Raw genomic sequence first — 21,217 nt, forward strand, 5'->3', positions numbered from 1 at the left:
GAGAGCCGGTGACCCGGCCTGGCGTCTCCCTTCAAAACATCAAAGTAAAATCCCATGTTGCCACCAGACTTGAAAGGCATAATGTTGCATTTGCATCACTGCCCGTGTCCTAGGAGATTTTCCCACTTACCCTGGTCGGGTTCCGAACTGGCAGCACAGGGAGGTGCCCGGTACCAACGGCTGCAAAGCCATGAGGGCCCCACGCCTCAACCGGGACCTCAGACTCAGGGGTCTGGGGAGGACTCACAGGGCCTGGCGCTCTCGCCCTCGCCTCCTGGGGCGACGCAGGGCTGAGCGGACGCCTGAGCTGAGCACCAGCTCTCACTGCTGGGCCGCCCGGGGCACCTGCCCACAGCCCCGCCCCTCACACCTGCCACCTGGCCCCCTTAGCTGTGACTCGCAGACGTAATAAGCCTAATACAGTTGACTTTATTTAATTAACAGTGATCCTGCTCTGTTTCTCTGAGCTCGTAAAACACCCTGCAGGTTGGCGAAAACACTCATAATATTGATCCGAAGTCAGGCGGATATTTATTTTGTCTTTGCCCCGTGAGCATCAGTCCTTGTCCGTGGCCTCCTGCTTGCTCTGCATGTGGGATTTACAGTGGCCAGTTTTCTAAAAGCTCTCGGTAATTAAGGAATAAATAGCCATCGGTCTTTGTTGGCCGGCCCCCTTGGCAACGCGGCTGGGGGAGAAGCATGCGAGCCGGGGCCCGTGGGCCGGGCCTGCCCCTGCAGAGAGGGGAAGCCCCTCTGTCTCCCTAACACATTGTTCCAGCCCCCTCTTCCGTGCCTCCCCTCCCAGTTCCTGTTTTGCGGGAGGCGGGAGGACACGGGAAATTCCTTCCTGCTAGCCAGCGCTTCCTTTCATCTTCCTGTGCTCTTGGGTCGCTGCTGAAAGCCCTGCAGGCCTCCTCCAGGTTCTCCTCCTCGTCCCGAAGGAGAGTCCGTCATCCCAGGTGCTTCACTACAGAGTCTCCTTTCCAATCAGCGGTGGGAAATCCTGCCCCACCCCGTGATGGAGGGGGGTGTTTCTGAAAGGAGCAATGTGACAAGTGACAGGCACCCCCAGAGTTCTTGGCTTCTTGGCCTTTTCACATGTGGAGGGGGAGGCTTCTCATCCAAATGAACACGTTGGGCGTGACACAGAGTGGACTCCGGGGTAAGGCCGTTCCTGCCCATTGTCCTCTAGAACACCCAGAGAAAGCCTCGTTTGCAGAGAATGGAGGCTGAGGCCGAAATCACCGCAGGACCTCTCCTCACATCACCCCAAAATATCGTCCGTCCTGCCTCAACAGTGGGCCCCTCGAGGACCCAGGGGGCATCTGGTTGCATCTCCCGTGTCTGCTTCTGGTGACTGGTCCCCAACGCACCACAGGACAGTGCTGAAAGCCAGTCCAAAGCTTTGTGGCTATTTGCTATAAACGGTCTTTTCTGGGAATCCAACCCATTAACCTTGTTACCCCTTGGCAGCCTGCCAGACCCAATGCAGTTGGTGGCTGCCAACTGTGACAGCGTGCTTGCAGCCCGCCAACGCACAAGGGACAGGGAGGGGACCCGGACCACATCAGGACCGTGTGGGCTGTGTCTGGTGTGACCCTGACTCTGCCCCGGGTTTCCCAAAGGGTCCTGGAGACCCGCCCTACCCTTGGCTCCTCAATGACTAAACGATTTGCAGTGCTCAAGTGACATCACTGTCACCAACCGTGACTGAGGTCCCCTGGGACCCACTGTCCTGGCACTGCTGTCAGGAGTGCTGGTGTCTGTGTTGGCATCCATTCTACTCAGTCCCCTCCCCCCCCCACACACACACAGTGGTGATTTCATTTCTCTTCATTCTGCATTTATTTTCATTCCCAAAGAATTTTGGTAAGGACAAAAATTGGGAGGGAAAAACGGACATTGTCTAGATCAGCGCCATCCCCTACAAGGGAGGGAGTGCTCTAGGTCCAGCGATGGAGATGTTCTAGATCACCCGCAGTGTCCACGACGCGGCCGCAGCCCTGGGTGCTCCGGGGCATTTGACCCGTGTGATGTGTCTGGGGGAGCCACACTTTCTGGTATTTGACTTTGAATAATTTAAACACCTGTGTGTGGCTTATGCTACGCCCTCCCCCCTCAGTGCTGCTGAGTCAGGAAGTGACTCAGCCTGACCTGTCACCAGGCGTTGAGGTGGCTGAAAAGAGGGAAGGCAGAGTGCGGGGGACTCGGCTGGAGTCCTGTCACAGCCCAGCAGTGTCCTCCCAGATGGGGTCAAGTGTCCTAATTTGGGAGGCCGCAGAGCCCAGAGGAGGAGCTCAGGCAGTGACCACTGCGGACAGCCGCTCGGCCGTCACAGGTCGGGGACTCAGCAAAGCTCTCTTCATCTTCTAAAATGAGGGTGATGGTGTCGGGACCTGCCTCGCCAGGTGTGTCAGAATTAAACCAGATGACTGGCCCAACGGCCAGCACATCGGAGGGACTTAATCAACACTAGGTCTCATGCTATTGGGGGCTTTCCTGGTCTGAGTAAGGGTCCACCTAGTTTAACAGTGGCCTTTCCTTGTATATAAACACTTGTCCATGGGTTGATCACCAAAAGCCCATCACTTCACTCATGTGAAATTCTAAGTAAAGGTCAAGAAATGATTAAAAAAAAAAAAAGGCTTAAGATTTACTATAAAGCAGCAAACTTGTTGAGGGCAATGTCCTAGTAAAGTCACCTGGGGAGGGCACCCCACCGCAGCCCTCCCACTCACCTGGACGAGAAAGCACTGGCTCCAGCGTTGGGCAGGTTGCAGTAGGGGGGATGCCCCACCCTTCCCATGACGCCCCGTCAGTCACTTGAGGGCAGATGAGCCCTCACGGTTGGTTGCTGTCTTTGTCGCCATAATCATGAACAATGTTGTCACCTGGCTGGTCTTGCCCCGGTGGCATTCTTGGCTCCCAGAAGCCTCCAGACCTCTTCTGGCTTGCCAGTGACCCTCGGGTCCGCCTAGAGCCGGGCGCCACACGGGTTCTCCTGCACCAGCACCGCAGCCCTCGCCCCGGAACTGGTCCCCGTGACCCTGGTGGAGCCTGGTCCGGCCCACATGCATGGGTCGGCCCGTCCCCAGGCCCTGCACAGGGGTCATGGGTCAGCCCGTCCCCAGGCCCTGCACAGGGGTCAGAGTAAAGCCCTGCTTCCCCACAGCCCTGACCCCCGCATTTTCTTCCACAAACACAAAAACTCATTCCTGCCCCTGGTCCCCTACCTTGTCTTCTCTTCTCAGCCCTCACCTTGATTCTGTCACCCTCTGGGTTGGCCATCCTTGCCCTTTGGGCACACTGCTTTATATCACTAGCCTCGGGAGTCGGTGGCACCACAGTGGCAGGAGGGGACCACAGTCAGTGCTCCCGTGGGCTAGAAAGCCCTCCCCTGCCCAGCCAGTGCCCAGAGGCTAGAAGAGCTCTGTGTCCATCCTTCTCCATAGAGAAGGTGCCACCGGTCCCCAGGCCGGTCCTGAAGGCCGGCGTGTCCCGGGAGCCTGAGTCTGGCTCCCCAGTATTTTGCGGCTTCCACACACAGCCCTGTCCGGCCTGGACAGTGCGAGGCTCCCCAGGGCTTCACCTCCAGCCGTCCGCGTTCAAAGAAGGAAAAGCTATGTCTGTCAGTTCCAGACTCCACCCTTTTCCCCACCTTCTGAAGCTTGGGACAAAACTGACCCATCTCTTCTTTTCCTGAAGCCCCTCCTTGATGTCATCATTTCCCAAAATACGGCCACAATGCTGCAGTCACACATGCACCGTGTTCTGCGTCTGACATGGAACGCACTCGTACGAGCAGGGAGGGGCTCGGGGGTCCCTTTAAGAGCCCGGCGTGATCAGGAACGGCCAGCAAACTGGGTACCCGGTGTCAGCGCAGCCGAAGCACCGTGAGGCCGGGAGCCCGCGCCGCCTCCGCTGGGCCGGCCGTGTTCCCGGGGCCGGCCGTGATTCCACGCGACAGGCACTCAATCTGCAGTTTGCGGGTGGGATGGGCTCCAGGATCGTCTTTGGTGGAGTCTCAGCCGTGCCAACACCCCTCAAGGTCAAGTGCGCACAGCCTCATCGTCAGGCGGCAGGTCTGCCGAGCCATCCGAGCCCGGCGGAGCCCGTGAGCCCCGGACTCACGGCTGCGGAGACCTGGGCCCCTCCTGCGCCCTGAGCCCCGGGTCCCGTGCTGGCCCGGGGCTCACATGCCATGCAGCTTTTAGGGCTCAGCCCAGAGGCCATGGAGGGCCCTGGAGAAGCGTTTCATATCAGGAAGGAAGGAGGGAAAATACTTACTGCTGTGCCCCCGCTTGTGTCTTTTCTTTCTCTTTTGGGGGGACTGGGTTGGTGTCTGTCTCCTGATTAGCTGCCCGATCTCTCATTTTCTCTGCTCGCGTGGGGTTGATTTATTTAAAGGTGTGTCAGCACAGGGCTCAAATGAGGAGCGGGGCCTCCTCCTCTCTGCTGACGGCCGGCCGTGCCCATAATTCATTTTTTAGCTCATTAGCTAAGGGAGGCTGTGAGCAGCGGGCCTCCAGGGGCCTGGAGCGAGGTGAGGTGATCTACTGCCTGCTGCACTGCTCCCGAGCCGGCCTTCCTTGGGGAGAAGGGGAGGCTGGGCCGAGGCACGCTGGGGACCCCAGGAGCAAGACTGGGACATCAGAGCCACGCCTAGGGGACTTGTGCTCTTGGCGTCATGGTTTCTTGGGGCAAATGGTTTCAGACAGAATATTCTCGCAGAAAAGGGATCACTGTCAGAGTATCCATCTTTCACGTGGTGACTGGCGCAGAAGCAAGTGAAAACGATGGACCACCTGGTCATCCAGTGTGTTCGTCCCGCCGGGCTGCCGTAACAAAGCACACAGAAGGGGAAGGAGAGGGGTGGTAAATAGCTGAAATTCATTACAGTTCTGGAGGCCGGCAGTCCGAGGCCAGGGTGTCGGCAGGGTTAGTTTCCACTGAGGCCACTTCCCGGCTCGCATGCAGTGCCTCCTGGCTGTGTCCCTATGTGGCCTTTTCCTCTGTGCTGGCGGACAGAGCGTCCCTGCTGTCTCTTCCTCTTCCTAAACCGACCACTTCCACCTTCATGATCTCATTTAACCTTAATTGCTTCCTAATCGCTCCAAATACAGTCACACTGGGGGGCTCAGGGCTTCAACACTTGAATTTGGGGGGCACGTAATTCAGTCCCTACCATCCTAGAGGGCTGTAGACATCTTGAAGCCGTGGGCTGAGGCCAGCCAGACTTGGCCCCAGAGGCCCTGGCAGCTGTGGGGTCATTTAAATTTGCTGAGCCCTGCTCACCCCAGTGTCTCAGGCTTGGAAGGAGAAGGCCCCCGGGACAACCGTGGGTTTGTCCAGGCCCCTGGCCAGGGGTCCCCACCTCGCCCCGCCAAGCACATTGATCATGTGAAGCTCGTATCTAAAGACCACCTAAAGCATCCAGTAGCCGTTTCAGGCCCCACCCCTGTGCCACCAACACCTGTTTGTCATCTACGCCGCCCCCACAGCGAGCTCCTGTGTGCACCACAGCAACACAAATCATTAGATGTTATTTTCACAACACCCCCAGGTGCCATTTGCCCAGTGACCGCGGTGGCCAACCAGTGTGTCATCCAAACATGTGACCTCAAATCCCAAAACCATCTTGTGGGCTGTCGATGTCACTGTGCCCACTTTACAGATGAGGAAAGGAGGGCCCAAGGGGTTACTGAAGTTGCAAAAGTCTGCACCACAGAGAAGAACAGAGCCGGCACATCAACCCCAGCCTCATGACAAAAGCTGTGGCCTTCTCGCTCAGTGTCCGTTCCCTTTCCCCTCCCGGCCACTGCAGGAGGCACACACGATTAAGCTCTCCCCCTGGTTTGTCAGCATGAGCAACGACCATACGACGTGGACCCTAACTAATAGTAAGTGCAGATGTGTGCATAGGGCTTGCTGAATCAGCACCCACAAAACGCAAAGGTTCAGGTCTGAGTCCTCTGTTCCTTCTAGTTGGGTTTCAGCTGCTGAGCAGAAGCACACCTGACCCATACTCACAGTCCAGTGGCTTGTCTCCCATAGCTTTCTGGCCTCCAAGTGTCTGAAAAAACACTGAAACGTCACCGTCCTGCAGGACCCAGGGGCCACCAAAAGCTTATTTTTAAATAGGACGAGAAGTTTTGGTGAAGAGCCATGGTTCCATCAGGTAATAAAAGGCACGCATTGAACAGATCTGGGGGCGTCCTTGGTGGAGGTGAGGGGCCGTGTGGATGTGCGGCTAGGAGAGGCATGCCACTGAGAGGCTGTCACTGGTTTGATCTCCTTGCAGTGTTCCTTGGGGACAGTTCTCAACAGCAAGCTTGCTTTCTGTGTTTGAGTTGTTGGAGGTCCCAAAGCCCTTGCCAGTAGCCGTCACCCTGCTCCAGCCTCGGGAGGCCTGGCCCTTCTCTTTGGCAGACGCTCATTCTTCCTGTTCCTGATTCCACACGCGTAACCTCAGAGTCGTCCTCTTACAGAAGGCTTCCCAAAACGTATGTGTTTCTGAGACAGGCTGGGACCTGGGACCCTGTGCTGCAGTGTGTGCACATGACAAACGTCTCCTCCTGGAGCAACAACATAGAGAAACTATAAGGAACTAAAAATAACCATGTATATATGCAGTTGGGGCAAATTATGAACAACAAAGATACAAAAAGCTCAAAAATCCAACTGCTACTTCTGAGGTGCCAGGAGCAAAAGCAGGCACTGGGCACGACCCCTGCACACAGCCCCACCAAGGGCGCGGGCAGCCCACGTAAGCCACCCCTCCCACCCCGCCCACCGATCCACCCCACCATCGCCCGTTTAAGGGGCCAGCTTGCCCCTACTTAGGGAGCCAGCAAGGGCACCTGTTGCTTGTCCTCACTCCCTGGTGCTGCAGCACGAGTCCCGGAATTTCTCGTCTGGCCTCTTACCAATTTCTATTGATTAAGGAGGCCAAGAACCCAGGTTCTGTAACATTTTCAGCCCCACAACACCTGGACCTGCCTTTATGATGTATTGTGAACAACACTGACTTTTAAAAGCAAAGAACAGCTTCAGCGCACTCATCATTCAGACACGTGTCGAAGTCAGTGAGTTCAGGTGAGCTTGTGCGGGGGGCGCCCGTGAGATCACTACAGAGGGGCCCGAAGCCGTGGGTTTGACCTCGTTCTCTGGCTGGGGTACGCACACATGGGAAAGAAGATGGAATAATTGCAGTCAGGACGGTAGTTACTATGTTCCGTCCTCTGGTTTGTCCCTGGATGGTTTGGCAACGAGTATTAAAATCAGCTGGAGCAGAATAAAAGCGGTCTGATTTGAATGCCTACCCAAAAATGAGAATTAGCAGATTGGAACTTGAAAATCTGGACATATCCCCCCCTCCCCCACAACTGCTGTCCCTTTTTATTTAATTCACATTTTGCTCTTTGTCTCTGGTGTTTTATGAAATGCTTCAGTGTGTGTTTAATACATAATTTAAATAAGGTTTTTAAATGACATGAAAAACACGGCCTGTCTGGGTTGTTTTTTTCAGTTGGGTTTTTGGGGGGGATATTTTTTCTTTTCCTTTTTCTTTTCTTTTTTTTTTTGTCTTTAGCCTCAGCCAGTATTTCCAAGGCCTTGCTAGCACTTTTGTGCTCGTATTTTGGCCCAAGCAGATAGGGATCGGGTGCAGGCCAGCGTTTGTGGGTGCTGGTGTGAGGTCTCTGCTGCGGCGGCCACGTGTTCGCCCTGGAAATCTCCGAATGAAAAGGGTCGGGGGTCACTATGGGGTCACTCGCACGGACCAGGAAGTGAAGCAAAACTAATCCAGATTTACTCCTGGAAGAATTTGTTTGCCTAAGTATTTAAGAAGAGATTAGGGCTAACCCGACACTAGATCACTAGGAGCAATGTCAACACGGGTAGAAGGTGTAAACAGGGCCTCTTTCTGTCCTTCGGAAGGAAGAATGTCACGGGTGACGAGCTGTCTTTCTCTGGCCCGGCGGAGGCCCGAGGTGGTTTCTCTGTGCTTTGTAGCTGTGCGCCCCGCGCACCGCCCCCGGAGAGACGCTGGGTTCTGGGAGAAGGAAGCAGTGCATCGGGGTCTGTGTGTGTCTCGGTGGGTAATTACAGCCACCTCTTATCTGTAGGGCTTCTGTTTCGTCTTTCATCACCCTCATCACAAAGCACCTGTCCGGCCAAGGTACCCTGCCGCCCACCCCCGGCCTCACTCTGGTCCCCGACTCTCCCACCTCAGGAGCTACTTGTGAAATCTCACTCCGGTCTTTTGCATTTTGAGGCCCTCCCCCTGCCAGCAGTGCTGCAGTCTTGAGGATTACTGAGTTGTTTTCAGTTGTTGTCACCCCTTTTTGAGGAGCCAAAACACAAATCCACCATCAGCAGCCAGAGTGCAGGAGCAGACGGCTGTAAGGGCCCTTTCCTTCCGGTCCAAGTAAACATGCCTTGCTCTCGTTTCTTTTCCTCTCTTTCTTCAGCTCCCCAGCCCTCCTTCCAGATGCTGAGGGAGCGTCCTGTCCTCTTTGGGGCCCAGAGAGGGAGGCCTGTCATCACCCCCACGCTGCTTGGGTTGTGCTGTTGGAGGAGGGGCACCAGCTCCCTGCACCCCGAGGCCGCCCCACGCCCTCCGTCCCAACATCCTCCTCCCCTCTGCACCCGACTCAGCTCTGGTCTCCTCGGCGGGGCCCTGCACACTTTCCCCCAGACACCCAGCTGCTCTTTGCCCTGAAGGAGTTGTTCCCCACTGAGCCTTCCCCAGAGAGAGAGCCCCAAATCCAGTGGGGCCACGAGCTTCAAGCTTCGCTTGTCTCTGTTTTCCAAGCTCCCCATTGGAGCCTCTGCCCTTTTTATATGTGGTGTCTAGCAACATGTGCTTCCACGGGAGTGTTTGGAGACCCTGGAATTCTGACACACCCCCTCCCGGGTGGATGAGTTCAAAGCTAAGATTTCCAGGTCACACCGGGTGGGGAAGCCAGCCAGCTACCTGCCCCCTGGACTCCAGCCAAGTGACTGCTGATCCTGGCTCTCAGCTGTGGCTGCTCACAGTAGAGCTGGCCTCCAGGCCCCCGTGTCATCCTTCCCACGCTGCGTGGGACCCCCAGCTGGAGGGTGATTCTTCCCGGACCTCCACTTCTACACCAAAAGCAGATCACGTGAGAACTCAGGGACAATCCCTGGTCCTCACACCTTAGGACATCAGAACCCCCTGCAGGGCTGGTTAAAACATCCCCAGGGGTTCTGATTTGGTGGGTGGGGGGGAGCACAGGGCCTGGGACCCTGCATCTCTAACAGGTTCCCTGGTGGTGCTCCGGGTGGGGACCCACTTTGTAAACTGGAGGGAAACCTGTCCCAGGGGCTTCCTGGCACAGGGAGAAGACACTGTCTCCTGCTGTTTCACTTCCCTCCTCGGCGCCTCCTGAGCACACACTGCACAGGGTGATGGCACGGCTCAGAGGTGCAGCCTTGGTTCTCCTGCCCGATGGATAGTGACCTCGCCTCTCTGGTGACTTTTGCAGGGAGGAGAAAGAGCGGTGGATCCGGGCCAAGTACGAGCAGAAGCTCTTCCTGGCCCCGCTGCCCTGCACGGAGCTGTCCCTGGGCCAGCACCTGCTGCGGGCCACCGCCGACGAGGACCTGCGGACGGTCATCTTGCTGCTGGCGCACGGCTCCCGGGACGAGGTGAACGAGACATGCGGGGAGGGGGACGGCCGCACAGCGCTGCACCTGGCCTGCCGGAAGGGGAACGTGGTCCTGGCCCAGCTCCTTATCTGGGTAGGTTGCCCCTGTGCCCGGCGGGGGGCAGAGTCTCCGCCGGCATCTTTCTTGGGGAAGGCCTATCATTGCCCACCGGAAGTGGGATGCACTGTAAAGAGGGAATCTAGGGCTTAGGTGCGGAGGCTCACCTTTTGGCTCACAGCGTGAGAGCCCGCAGGAAGCACCTGGTACTGGGAGGAACGGCATCAGTGGGATGTGCGCTCCCCATGCGGGCATGGCGTCCCCTCTGCACCGCGTTTGCTCAAGTTTCTGCTGAGTTCATCTTTGTGATGACCCTTTTACAAAAAACTCTGATCATCTGTTTTTTTTTGGAAGAGGGATGGAGAAGGAGGACATGAGCTAAATGGTTTATATGGTTTTCCTATGACCAAACCTTTGGGGTTTTCATCCACATAACACAAAAATACTAGACCCTAGGAGGGGAGGGTATAGCTCGGTGGTAGAGCACGTGCTTAGCATGCATGAGGTCCGGGTTCCTCCCCCAGTACCACCATTAAGTAAATAAATAAATCAACCTAATCCCCCCCCCACCAAAAAAAGAAATTAAAAAAAAATTTTTTAAACACACACACAAAAAAAGTAAATGATGAAACTACAAAGACATGAATAAATTCAACATCCACACCTAAATTAAAAACACTACCACTAGAAAAGCAGGGAGATTATTTTTAAAAAACTACTACTAGACCCTGCACTTGGAGAGCCGATGTGATAGGAGTTTGTCTGAGGGCTTCTTCCGGACTGTTCTGATTAACGTCTACTGATGAAAGTGATCTTTTTCATTTCTGTCAGAGCACTGTCATGCCGCTTGAATGGGGAGAAGAAAGGGAGACAGTGATTGTGAGAAGAGGCCTGCCCGTGCGGCCAGGAGCCGCTTCTGAGAACCCCACGCGCCCTGCATGCAGCCGTCTGCACGCCCTTGGGGTCCTCAGCCGCGGCAAAGGGTGGCTGAGTGTGTCCCTGGGTAGGGAGGGGAGGTGCGCCCTCACCAGGAGTGGGACAGTGTCTAGAGGTGGGTCACCTGCAAGGGGCTCCTCCGTCCCCGCCCGAAGGGCAGGGGATGGGTCTGTCCAGCACAGCTGAGTGTGATGCCAGCTTCTCCGTGTTCTTACCTGACTCGGGGTGGGTGCGGTGGGAGAATTAGATGCACGGACACCAACCACCCAGTGCTCACCTTTGGGTTTGCAGTTGTCTATGAGTCGGCTGGCGCCGCCCTGACAAAATTCTACAGATGGGGGAGCTCAAACAACAGAAATGTATTTTCTTACGGTTCTGGAAGCCAGAAGTCTAAGATCAGGGTGAGGGCAGGCAGGGCCTTCTCCCCACCGAGGCCTCTCTCCTGGCTTGCAGACAGCTGTCTTCAGGCCGCGTCCTCACGGGGCCTGCCCCTGCTGCACAGGCGCCCCTGGTGCCTCATCTTCTTACAAGGACATCAGTTGTGTTGGATTAGCACCCCACCCGTATAACTTCATTTAACCTTGAATGACCTCTTTAAAGGCCCTGTCTCCAAACACAGGCACATTGGAAATTACCGGGGGTTTAGGACGTCAACATATGGATTTGGGGGGGTGGGTGTGGGGACACAGTTCCGTGAACAAATTGCATGCCATCTCTTCCTCTCAGATTGGCCAAGAGCTCTTTAATGGTAGTCCTTCCCGGCGATGAGAGATGCAACTCCCAGACGTTGTGTGGGAGTGGACGTCAGTCTCCCTTCCTCAAGAGCAAGTGTAACTGGTGTCTCCCCTTCTGGTCACCACTCGGTCAGGGATCTGAGAAGGCCCTGATAGGGGGATGCACATCACAGCGCTGTTTACACCAGTGACAGGTTTTCCTTAATTTTTTTAATGGCAGTTCTGGAGGTTGAACCCAGGACCTCATGCATGCTGAGCAGACACTCTGCCACTAAGCTATCTTCCTTCTCTCCAATGACAATTTTTAAACAAAATGTATAGCAGCCGAGGACAGAGTACCTGAACTATGTTCATAAGGAGTAATATTATATGGTTATTAGGTGTCATGCTTTTGAATAATTTCTAATGGTGTGAGAAAATTATCAGTTCAATTTAGAGAAAGAGATACAAATTATTTGTGCAGGTTTTGCCTGAGTTATTCATATCTGCGTTTAGAGTCAAAGAGAGATCATCAAGAGGCAAGTGAGAGATTAACCACGATGCTTTCTGAATTGCGAGGTTACAGGTGACTTTCTCGTCTTGTGCTCTTAGATGTTACCTATGTATTTCCTACAGTGAAAATGCATTGCTTCTGAGTTTTTTTTTTAAGGTGGTGATTTTTTTGTATTTACAGTTGGACAGTCAAAATAGAAATAGCAAAACTAGAGTTATCCCTTCCTGCTGCACAGAGGAGGGCTTTTAGATGAAAAAGGGGGAGGGGGGAGGGTATAGCTCTAGAGGTAGAGCCCATGCCTAGCGTGCAGGAGGCCCGGGGCTCAATCCCTAGAATCTCCATTAAATAAATAAATAAGTTAAATGAACCTAATTACCCCCCCAAAAGGAATTTTTAAAAATTAAAAAATTTGTTTTAAAAAAGCACATTCTTTTTGGGGAGCGGGGGGTGGTAGTTAGGTTTATTTATTTTTAATTGAAGCCAAGACCTAGTGCGTGCTAAGCATGCGCTCTACCACTGAGCTACCCCCCCCCTCCCCAAAAAAGCACATTCTTAAAAGAACACACCTCAGGGCCAGGCTGCCACCAGCGCCGGACGCTAGACTCGCTGCGCCCCAGCTGCCCGCCCCCTCCCGCCCCGCGATGCTGACGCGCCCCGTTGCCTCCGCAGTACGGGGTGGACGTGATGGCCCGCGACGCGCACGGGAACACGGCGCTGGCCTACGCGCGCCAGGCCTCCAGCCAGGAGTGCGTGGACGTCCTGCTGCAGTACGGCTGCCCCGACGAGCGCTTCGTGCTCATGGCCACCCCCAACCTGTCCCGGAAGAACAACCACCGGAACAACAGCGGCGGGAGGGCGCCCACCGTCATCTGAGGACCGCCGCGCGCCCGCGGGAGCCGCCCCACGTGAGTCCCCCGCCGCCCGCCCCCCACCCCCTCACCCCCAGCGAAATCACAAAACCCGGACAGGCCTCCAGGGGCGAAGAGGAGGCCCGAGGCCGCGGCATCGGTTCCTTTCCGTAGACTCCCCTGAGCGACAGAGAGGAGCGGCCGGCGGGCCTGGGTCCGTGGACGGGAGCACACGGCTCCGGACCCTGGGCCATCGGTGGTGGCCAGGAGACGGAGCGCCGCACAAGGGACGGGGACCAGGGGGGAGGGGAGGCGAGCAGCCAGGAGAAGGGGCAGCTCCCCTTAGCTGGCAGTTAAGCACATCAGTACATTTCACCTCTACCAAACGGAACGCTTGGATCTCATCTCTTCTCCGAGGAGCCTGACGGCATAAATCAGAAGCAAGCAGAGTTTGTCAGGTTTGAAGCCCCTATGATGGTATGTGTCAAATCAGTTGTAGCTAATCTGTCCAGGGAGAATACTGGCTTCATTACACTCGTATAGTTGAGTTCCTCCAGCATCACCGCTGTTTAATAGAACATGATTAGTCATCACCGGGAAGAAAGCGTATTAGCCGAAGAGGTAGTTACGCAGCACGCTCTGGTGATTGCCACGATGTGATTGCAATACTCTTAGAAGCATCATATTATCCCAGACATGTTCTTTCGAGCCCTTGGAGCCCTCCTTTCTAAATTCACTGTCATAATTTAGTATCTGTTTAATTTTTCAGTCCAAAGAGAGGAGATGAGGTGCTGAGTATTATTTGACTGCAGTCTCCTTGGTGCAAAAACCAAATGGAAAAAATAAATAAGAGTGACTTGGAAATTCAAAAGGAAATCACGAATTTGGCTGATGACAACATTTTGAGCACATTTCATAAACTTAAGAAAATGCGTAAAAGGCTAGTTCTTTTTTCCCAAACCGGAGAGATATTTTGTGTCCTTTTGCCAAGGAGGGTGTCTTGGGTCTCAGTCACTCCAGGGCCACGTCGCCCCAGTCACACAGGCTTCTGTATTATGTCTTTAGATGAGATGTGTGAAAATCTATTTGAATAAAAGAAGTTCATAAATATGCATTGATTTTTGTACAGACAAATGGCACCTCTGTTAATTTATAAATTGAACTGGATGTGAACTAATAACACACAACTAGTTGAGTTAAGAGGGTTACAGATCATTGTACTTGGGAACTGCTCCCAGCAGTAAACACGTCCATTAATGTGATACACAGCTTTTAAAAAGGAGCGTATGAGAGTAAGATGGTGGTACAATTCGCTTATTAAAATCAGGAAAGAAAAAAAAGACACTGAAGCATTTTAGAGGGGAAAAGAGGCATGTGATTCGTCATTACTGAATGACGATGACTCCTTTTGCTGATCCAGAGGCAGGGGTGATGCTGAGGCAGGGGAGGATTTCCCAGACCCCAGGGTGCTTTGCAAGGATCCATCCTGACCACCGCCACCGATCTGGGGCCACAGACTGGCTCACAAGGCTCCCTAAGGTGTTTTTTTACTCAGTGGTGAAAAGGTCCTTCCTTGTAATGGGTTACCTGATTTTGCTGTCATCATGGTTTCTGGCTGCTTCAGAGTTCCGCCACCTTCATCGTGGTGGCCAAACATAGGGAACCAGTTCGTGGCACCTTCTGTTAAAAAGAAAAAGGGCAGCTGTGCCTTGAGCCCTTGGGGCAGAGTGACGGGCGGTGGGTGGGGAAAGGGGTGTCACCTTGAAGGAGGACACGGGGCTGATGGGGCCAGGAGCCCAGGACCACGCTCCTCCACCGCCTCCAGGGACACCCTTGCTCTCATATTGAACCTTCTATTTTATACGAGTTTTTCTTCTTCTTTCACTTTCTTAGAAAAAAAAATTAAAGTAGGTGGGGACAAAAATAAAGCTTTACACAATTTATATGTGGGTCAGTGTTTCATGGGCATTTTGGACCTTAACGCAGCTCGGTGGAACTCGGTGGCCATTTCCAGGGTGACAGGTGCGGAAGCCACGAGCCCAGGAGCCTTGACCACAGGTCCCTGATCCCCCCCACCTGAGTTTTCATCCTGTATTTCGTCACTGTGTGGTTATTTTAAATGTGCATGGGGGAGGGGGAGAGAAATTCCTTCCTAGTTTTGAAGAACGCATTACTCTTCTAATCCAGCCACACACACTGGCCTCCCCACCGCCTTTAGCATAGACTTTCTGTAGTGAACGCAGATTACAGTATAAATGAAGTCCTTAAATTATTTCATTGTAGTTAATTCCCACTATAGGAATGCTTTATCACAGTGAAGCCTTCTTTTGAAAAGAAACGGAATTCCTTGTAAGGCTTCTTTTTGGGATGTATATGAGTGTGTACATACTATTATTATATGTGTTTATAATATAATATTTTCCCAAATGACTTCTTTTTTCACTTAGCCTTTCACGATCTGACTGCTAGACTGGTTTCCTTCCTTCCCTCCCTCCAGCGCTGGGACCTCACTGATTCCTCCTTAGAAAACCTGACCCCTCTCCTGCTATTTTTAGCACCATCCATCCGCTCCGGGAGGTAGCCTGCTTTCGTGAGCCCGAGTTTGGCAACAGAGGAAAGGCAGTAGTGGGCTTCAAGGGTTTTCTTTTCAAATAAAGGTGGCTGGTGGCTCATCTGTTTGTATTTCGGTCAAACTAGAAGTCCTTCCTTTGCTGACAAAGCTCTCATTTCCATCGTAAAGCCTCACTAACACCAAGGCCGGAGAAGCAAGGACCCAGGGCCAATGTCCGAAGTAGTTTGGGAAGCCGGCCGGGTTTTCGTTGTTCATGTGACATGACCATGACACGGGAAGCCACTGCTACAGAATCCACGTAACCTTTTTGAGTCAATTTTTAATTTTCCTTGTTGAAAAACCCACTGGCTGGGGAAAGCACATGATCAGGCGGCCACATGTGAGGGGACGTGCGTGGGTGACCTGGACGTATTGCAGACCTCTCTGGGTTTCTTCCGTGGCCAAGAGAACCCTGCAGAGAAAGGACCCTTGGGATTCTGACCCTGCATGAGTGGACCTTGAAGACCGGTGGTGGGGGTGGGCGGGGACAGATAGATGGTTTACCAAGGCAGGGTCCCTTCTGTCTCCTGTCTTCCCAGGAGATGACCCTTCGAGGGTGAGTGAGTGAAGTCGTGGTCATGAGTCTCTGGTCCCATGAGCAAGTTCTCGGCTCCCAGTAAGCCCATGCTACATGGATTCGTCCCAGAGAGCAGGTGAGGGTAGTGGCTACTCGCTAATCACAGGAGAGAGCTGCTCTTCCTGAAGGACTTCCGGCTGGAATCCTTAAACCAGCACCTTTTCTGCAGGGCGGGGAGCCCCGGCTGGGGCGCTCTTAGCCCCAGAGCAGGGCCAGGCGCTTCTGCTGCCCACTCGGAGGTTTCCACCTGGGCCTGGCCTCGGCTGTCCAGCCTAGGCACCCATCCTCCCAGTCCTGTGATGCCTGCACACCCTCGGGGTCATTCCCCTCGTTTCCAAAGGGGCTGTCACCCCTTCATTAGGGAAGAACAGTCCAACGAAAAAGACAGGCCTGAGGCTGAGCAGACTATCCCCCGGCTTGGCCACCCCACCTGGGCAGCCTTGGGCAGCTTCCAGCATCCTGGAGCCTCTCTCCTCCACCGTGAAGCCACGGTGGCCTTGCAGGCCGGTGACATCCAGACCAGTGTGATACATGTCAGCCCAGCAGGAGGGTGGATGCTCAGGAGACAGGAGTGTCAGAACATGGGTAGGACAGAGCACAAGCCAGGAAACCTGCCCCCGAGCTGGCCCTGCGGCCGCGAGCCAGTGCCCTGGGGAGTCGGTGCCCGTCCCTCCCATTCCAGCTACCAGCCCTCCTCTGCCTCTGCCAAGCTTGTGTGTCAGAGGAGGGAGTGAGGCCCTCTGAGGACCCCTGCTCCCGGAGAGCCCCTCTTCCCCGAAGGATGAGCCCACCCTGCGCCCACCCCTCACGTCAGCCCACTTACTGAAATGTGCCCTCCGTCCTCGGGGTCTGAGTGGTTTTCTCGAGAAGCAAGGATGAGTCTCCCCCTCACGCCATTCACTCCTGTTCTCCTGCTGCTTCAGGCCGAAACCACCCTCCTCTCTCCCCCGCCCTCTGTGTGTTGTTGGTACCACCAGCCTCCCTCCTACAGACGCCACCGAGAGGCTGCTGGCCACGCTCGTGTCCCTTAAAGTTAGAGTGGCTTTAGGCCTCACTGCCCCCCCCCCTCTCTGTCTCTCATTGAGCTTGTGCAGTTGGTCAGGGAGCGTCCACCTCGATGGAACCATCTTCCCTTCCAAGGGTGCCGTTTGCCGCGTCCTGAGCCTGAGCTTGGCAGTCTTGTCTTCCCCCTGAAGAGTGGCCATTGGGTCCTGCCCGACCCCCATCCCGCTCTGTGCTCACAGGTGACGTGGCTCCCCGTGGCTCCAAGCCCGCCAACCCTTTCTCCTTATTTTGAGAATGTTCTGGAAATAAGAGGGGGAAATCCACATTCCTGCCTGACAGGCTCAGAAGCCTCGCGATAATGTGGGTCCTCTGAGCCAGTATGGTCCACTCTCAAAAGCCACTCAAAGGACACATGATGGGAAAGCAGACCCGTCACCTCTGGACGGGCTGTGGCCCCTCCCCCGCACCTGCTCTGTGTCCCCCGTCAGCCGCCCACAAGGTCGGCACGACTTCTCTAGAGCTCGCCTGGACTGTATTTATGTCCTGAGAGCAAACAAATTGAAAAGCCGTCAGGAAGGAATTCGAATAGAAGTGCGTTGAACCTCCACATGTCTCTTTCCCGGGAAATATAATTTATTTCTAACGGCCTGCCTCCCCGAACAGGGGTTTTACATGTTGTGAAGTCGTGTCTTGAAGTGATTTCCACCCTCATCCTTCACCAAAAAGCTAAACAAGGGCCTTCGGCATCCTGACTTGCATTTCTCTCCTTCAACCATTAGCGACATCTTTCTTTTCTGGATTTCCAAGCGGCTTTCTTCAGGAAGCCCCGCGGTCAGTGGGTCTTTGGTGTGGGCGCCCTGCCGCCCCAGCCACAGGGTGCAGGGAGTCCGGCTCCACCCCCAGCCCGCCCAGGACCGGGTCTGCCCCAGCTCCGCTCTGTCCCCTCTGCCAACGGGCCCTCTGTCCTTCAAGTTTCTAAATCAGGTGGCGTTTTAATCCAGACGTCAGATTCCTCCCGGGTGTGCGGAACAGAGAAGGGGAGTGGGCTAGCTGCCTGGGGCGGACGGAGACGGGGCTCACACTTTCCATTTGCATCACTGCCAGGAAGTAGTCACTGGAACCCAAGACGCGGTGACACCCGAGAGAGAGAAACGCTCCACTCAGGGTCAGCCCCCCGTGTGGGACGTTCAGCAACCTGACATTATGATTCTAAAACCCCAGATTTTCTTCCCCTTAGAGAAGCAATGCCGCCCTGAATTAGATTTTTTTAATACGAATAAATTCCCTATTAATTGGTGGCTGGCTGCTGCTTTTCAACACAAATTGGCATCTTTTTCTAGTTCGGTTCTTTCAGTCTGGGTCCGAGCCGAACTTGGAGGACGTTGCGTCAGCAGAAAAGTCTGTTTTTAATCTGGGGTTTTTTTTAAAGCCCAGATTTTAGAGGTACTTCCGTGTCACCAATGGAGTAAGCAGCCGCCTCGAAGCAAGGGTTCAGTGACCATGAACTCGAAAACCTCTCCTTACTGCACCTTACTTACAAGGGGCTGCCATTGCTGTCCGTCGACAGCGTTTGATTTGGGGGTTTGCACCTTTTTGATAAAAAGGTCCTTGTCTGAGGTCCTCATCCCATCCGAAGGGCCTTCAGCGCCAGGAAGCTGGCAGGTCCAAGGCAGACATACGAGCAGAGACCCGCGGGCGCTCTGAAGGCTGCCTGGGTACTGGCCAGAAGCTGCCCTGGTTAAAGGCACAGGAGCGCTGGCTTCAAGCCACGGGACACCCACGATGCAGCGGGTGCTGGCTGTGCCCAAGGCAAGGTGCCTGTCGGCTCGGGACTCGTCTCGCATTGGGCCTGGGTGATGTGGCATCTGTAAGGAAGGACCCCCACCGCCACCGAGGGTCACGGTCAAGGCATACAGTAGAGCCCCACCTGTCCGAGTGCATTAGGACCAACCCAGAATTCAGGGTTGGTGAGCATTCTGTGACCTTGTCTTGAGATGCAGATGAAAGGAGGGCACAGACAAGATGCGAGACTCTTTCAAACCCCTTTCACTCACCAGCTGTCAGGAACGGCCACCCCTAAACTGGACGATGCTCCTGTCTCCCTGGTGCCACACCGGCCTGGGAGCTAGCATCTGAGCTGGTTCAAAATACTCTTGCGAAAAGGAGACTCTGCCCAGCCCCCGGAAGCCCACACTTGGCAGCTGCTTGTGGAAGTTTAATTAAAGGCGTGTTGGGGGCTTGATGAGGACACTCAGGGTCTCCCCAGCCCTGGTGTAACGCCTGTACTTAGAAACCCTGAGTGACAGGAGGGCCACTGCTCTCAGCTCCTCACCTGACGGCGCACTGAGTCCCCGGGGACAATGTGCACCCCGCCCGGGGTCTCCGGGGTGGGAGCGTGGAGGATGGACCCGGGGTGCAGGGAGCTGGGGCCAGCCGGGGAGTTAGCTCGTACTCATTGCTCTGTGAACATGCCACTCACCTCCTGGCCCCCCAGTCCCACCCTGGGGCCCAGTGGTTCCCTCACCGGGACTGTTTCAGGGTGCACTGGTGGACTTGAGTGAGGAGCGGGGCTGTTATGTAGTGGACAGGCGGCGGGTACCCCTAGAAACTGCTTTCTAGCAGTCACACAAACTGGTGTGAGAGACGATGCCTTCAAACCTTGAAAAGCATCGCAGTTTCCCTCCTCCAACTGGGTTTCTGTGTCTAAAATAAATCCAGCTCTGAAGGCCACTGCCCCTACCCCAGCCTGAGCCCGAGTGTGCTGGGGACGCCGTGTGCGCTTGTGCGGGGGTGCCCGGCTGCACCCCGCTGGCCGCCCAGGGGAGGCGGGGAGGGCTGGCCACGCCAGCCACAGGCACAGTTGCGTGGGCTCCGGGAGTGGCTTCCGGTCCCAGCCGGCCCCCCATTCCCCTGCCCCTGGCTTGGACCTGGATTCTCACCTTGCCGCTGGCTGTGTCTCTGAAAGGGGAGTCTAACCAGGTCAGAGGTGACACCGAGAGGCATTTTTAGGAGGGAACAGGGAAGGCTGGGCCTCAGCCCACCTCTTAGCACATTTCTCTGTTTCTGTAAATAGCGATGTATAGAAGATGGAAGAGCAGCCTGGGCTTTATCCAGAGATGGGTCTTTTTTTTTTTTTCGGTTGTTTTTATATTACCTCATTCAGCAAGTTTATGTTTCACAATGACTTCATGATGCTTTATTTATATTGTTTGTACTGTAATTAAAACCATTGACAGATATTTCACTTTGCTTGTTATTTCACATGATCTTGTTTTGATTAAATATGCCAGTTTGTATTTTCCTGCCTTGGGATTTTTTGTGTCAACTGTACAGTATTCTAAGGGGAAAAAAGAAAAAGAAAAATGTGTAAAGTAATGGAGAGAGGTGGCTATAGAGTAGAGACCTCTTTCTAATAAAGAAATGAAAATATGTCTATCCCGCTTCTGTGGAGGTTTTTGTTTTTTGGGTTTTTTGGTTTTTTGGGTTTTTTGCGGGGGGGCCAGGGGATCATTTGCTGGGATTAATCAGGTTTCCGGTCCCAGGTGAGAACTCATGGAAGGGATTCTCCCAGGCCCAGGCAGCCCCAGCCAGGAGGAAACTGGCCCGAAGTGCTGCAGCCGTGGCGTAAGGAAAAAGGTCTTCTGGCTCCTTCATTTACCAGAAGCTCCGCGAGGCCTCGGTTCCCCCAGCCGGGCTGGGCCCGCAAGTTCCAGATGCTTCTGATGTATCTGCACTAGACCACGCTGCCCCTAGTGTGTGAAGGACGCAGCTAGAGAACAAAACCCTTCCATGAGGGTGTTACTACTAATATTAGCATTGTCTCCTACAAAGTACGTTCTGTCTTTACCCCCCCTCCCTGAATCAGAAAAATAGAAGATAAAACTGACCCAAAATGCCACCACTGTTAGCGACTGGAGCACCTTCCAAACACTTCTCTCTGCAGACAGGCAGATGGCCTGTGCCCCACACCCTTCCATGCCAATAAAGATGTGGGGATGTAGCTCGGTAAAGCGCGTGCCCAGCATGCACGAGGTCCTGGGTTCAATCCCCAGCACCTCCATTAAATGACTAAATAAACCTAATTACTCCCCTAAAAAAATTAAAGATGGAGCCATGTGATCATAGGGCATGCTAGTATTCAGTCTCGGTTGAGATTTCCCCAAGGTAGGGGGAGCCCATGGCACCACAAAGTGTCTCGTGGTCTGTGAGACACAGGATGTGACGCCACCCCCTGGGAGGAGGGGGGCAGCGTCCCACCCAGCACCGTGGTCACACGACCCCCAG

The 21,217-nt window shown here is 54.4% G+C and overlaps 1 protein-coding gene across 11 annotated transcripts in view; it reads left to right on the forward strand.

The window, feature by feature from the left end:
* The window catches only part of AGAP1 (ArfGAP with GTPase domain, ankyrin repeat and PH domain 1), a 519,827-nt gene extending 499,459 nt beyond the window's left edge, over positions 1-20,368 (forward strand). For all 11 annotated transcript variants that reach the window (XM_074364534.1, XM_074364535.1, XM_074364536.1 and 8 more), the window contains 2 exons: positions 9,510-9,765; positions 12,562-20,368. In XM_074364534.1, coding sequence (XP_074220635.1) covers positions 9,510-9,765; positions 12,562-12,765 — 460 coding nt within the window. In that variant the 3' untranslated portion in view covers positions 12,766-20,368. The remainder of the gene's footprint in view (positions 1-9,509; positions 9,766-12,561) is intronic.
* Positions 20,369-21,217: the final 849 nt, after the last annotated feature.

The sequence above is a fragment of the Camelus bactrianus genome, chromosome 5 (assembly GCF_048773025.1).
Source record: "Camelus bactrianus isolate YW-2024 breed Bactrian camel chromosome 5, ASM4877302v1, whole genome shotgun sequence".
In the NCBI taxonomy this organism is placed as follows: domain Eukaryota; kingdom Metazoa; phylum Chordata; class Mammalia; order Artiodactyla; family Camelidae; genus Camelus; species Camelus bactrianus.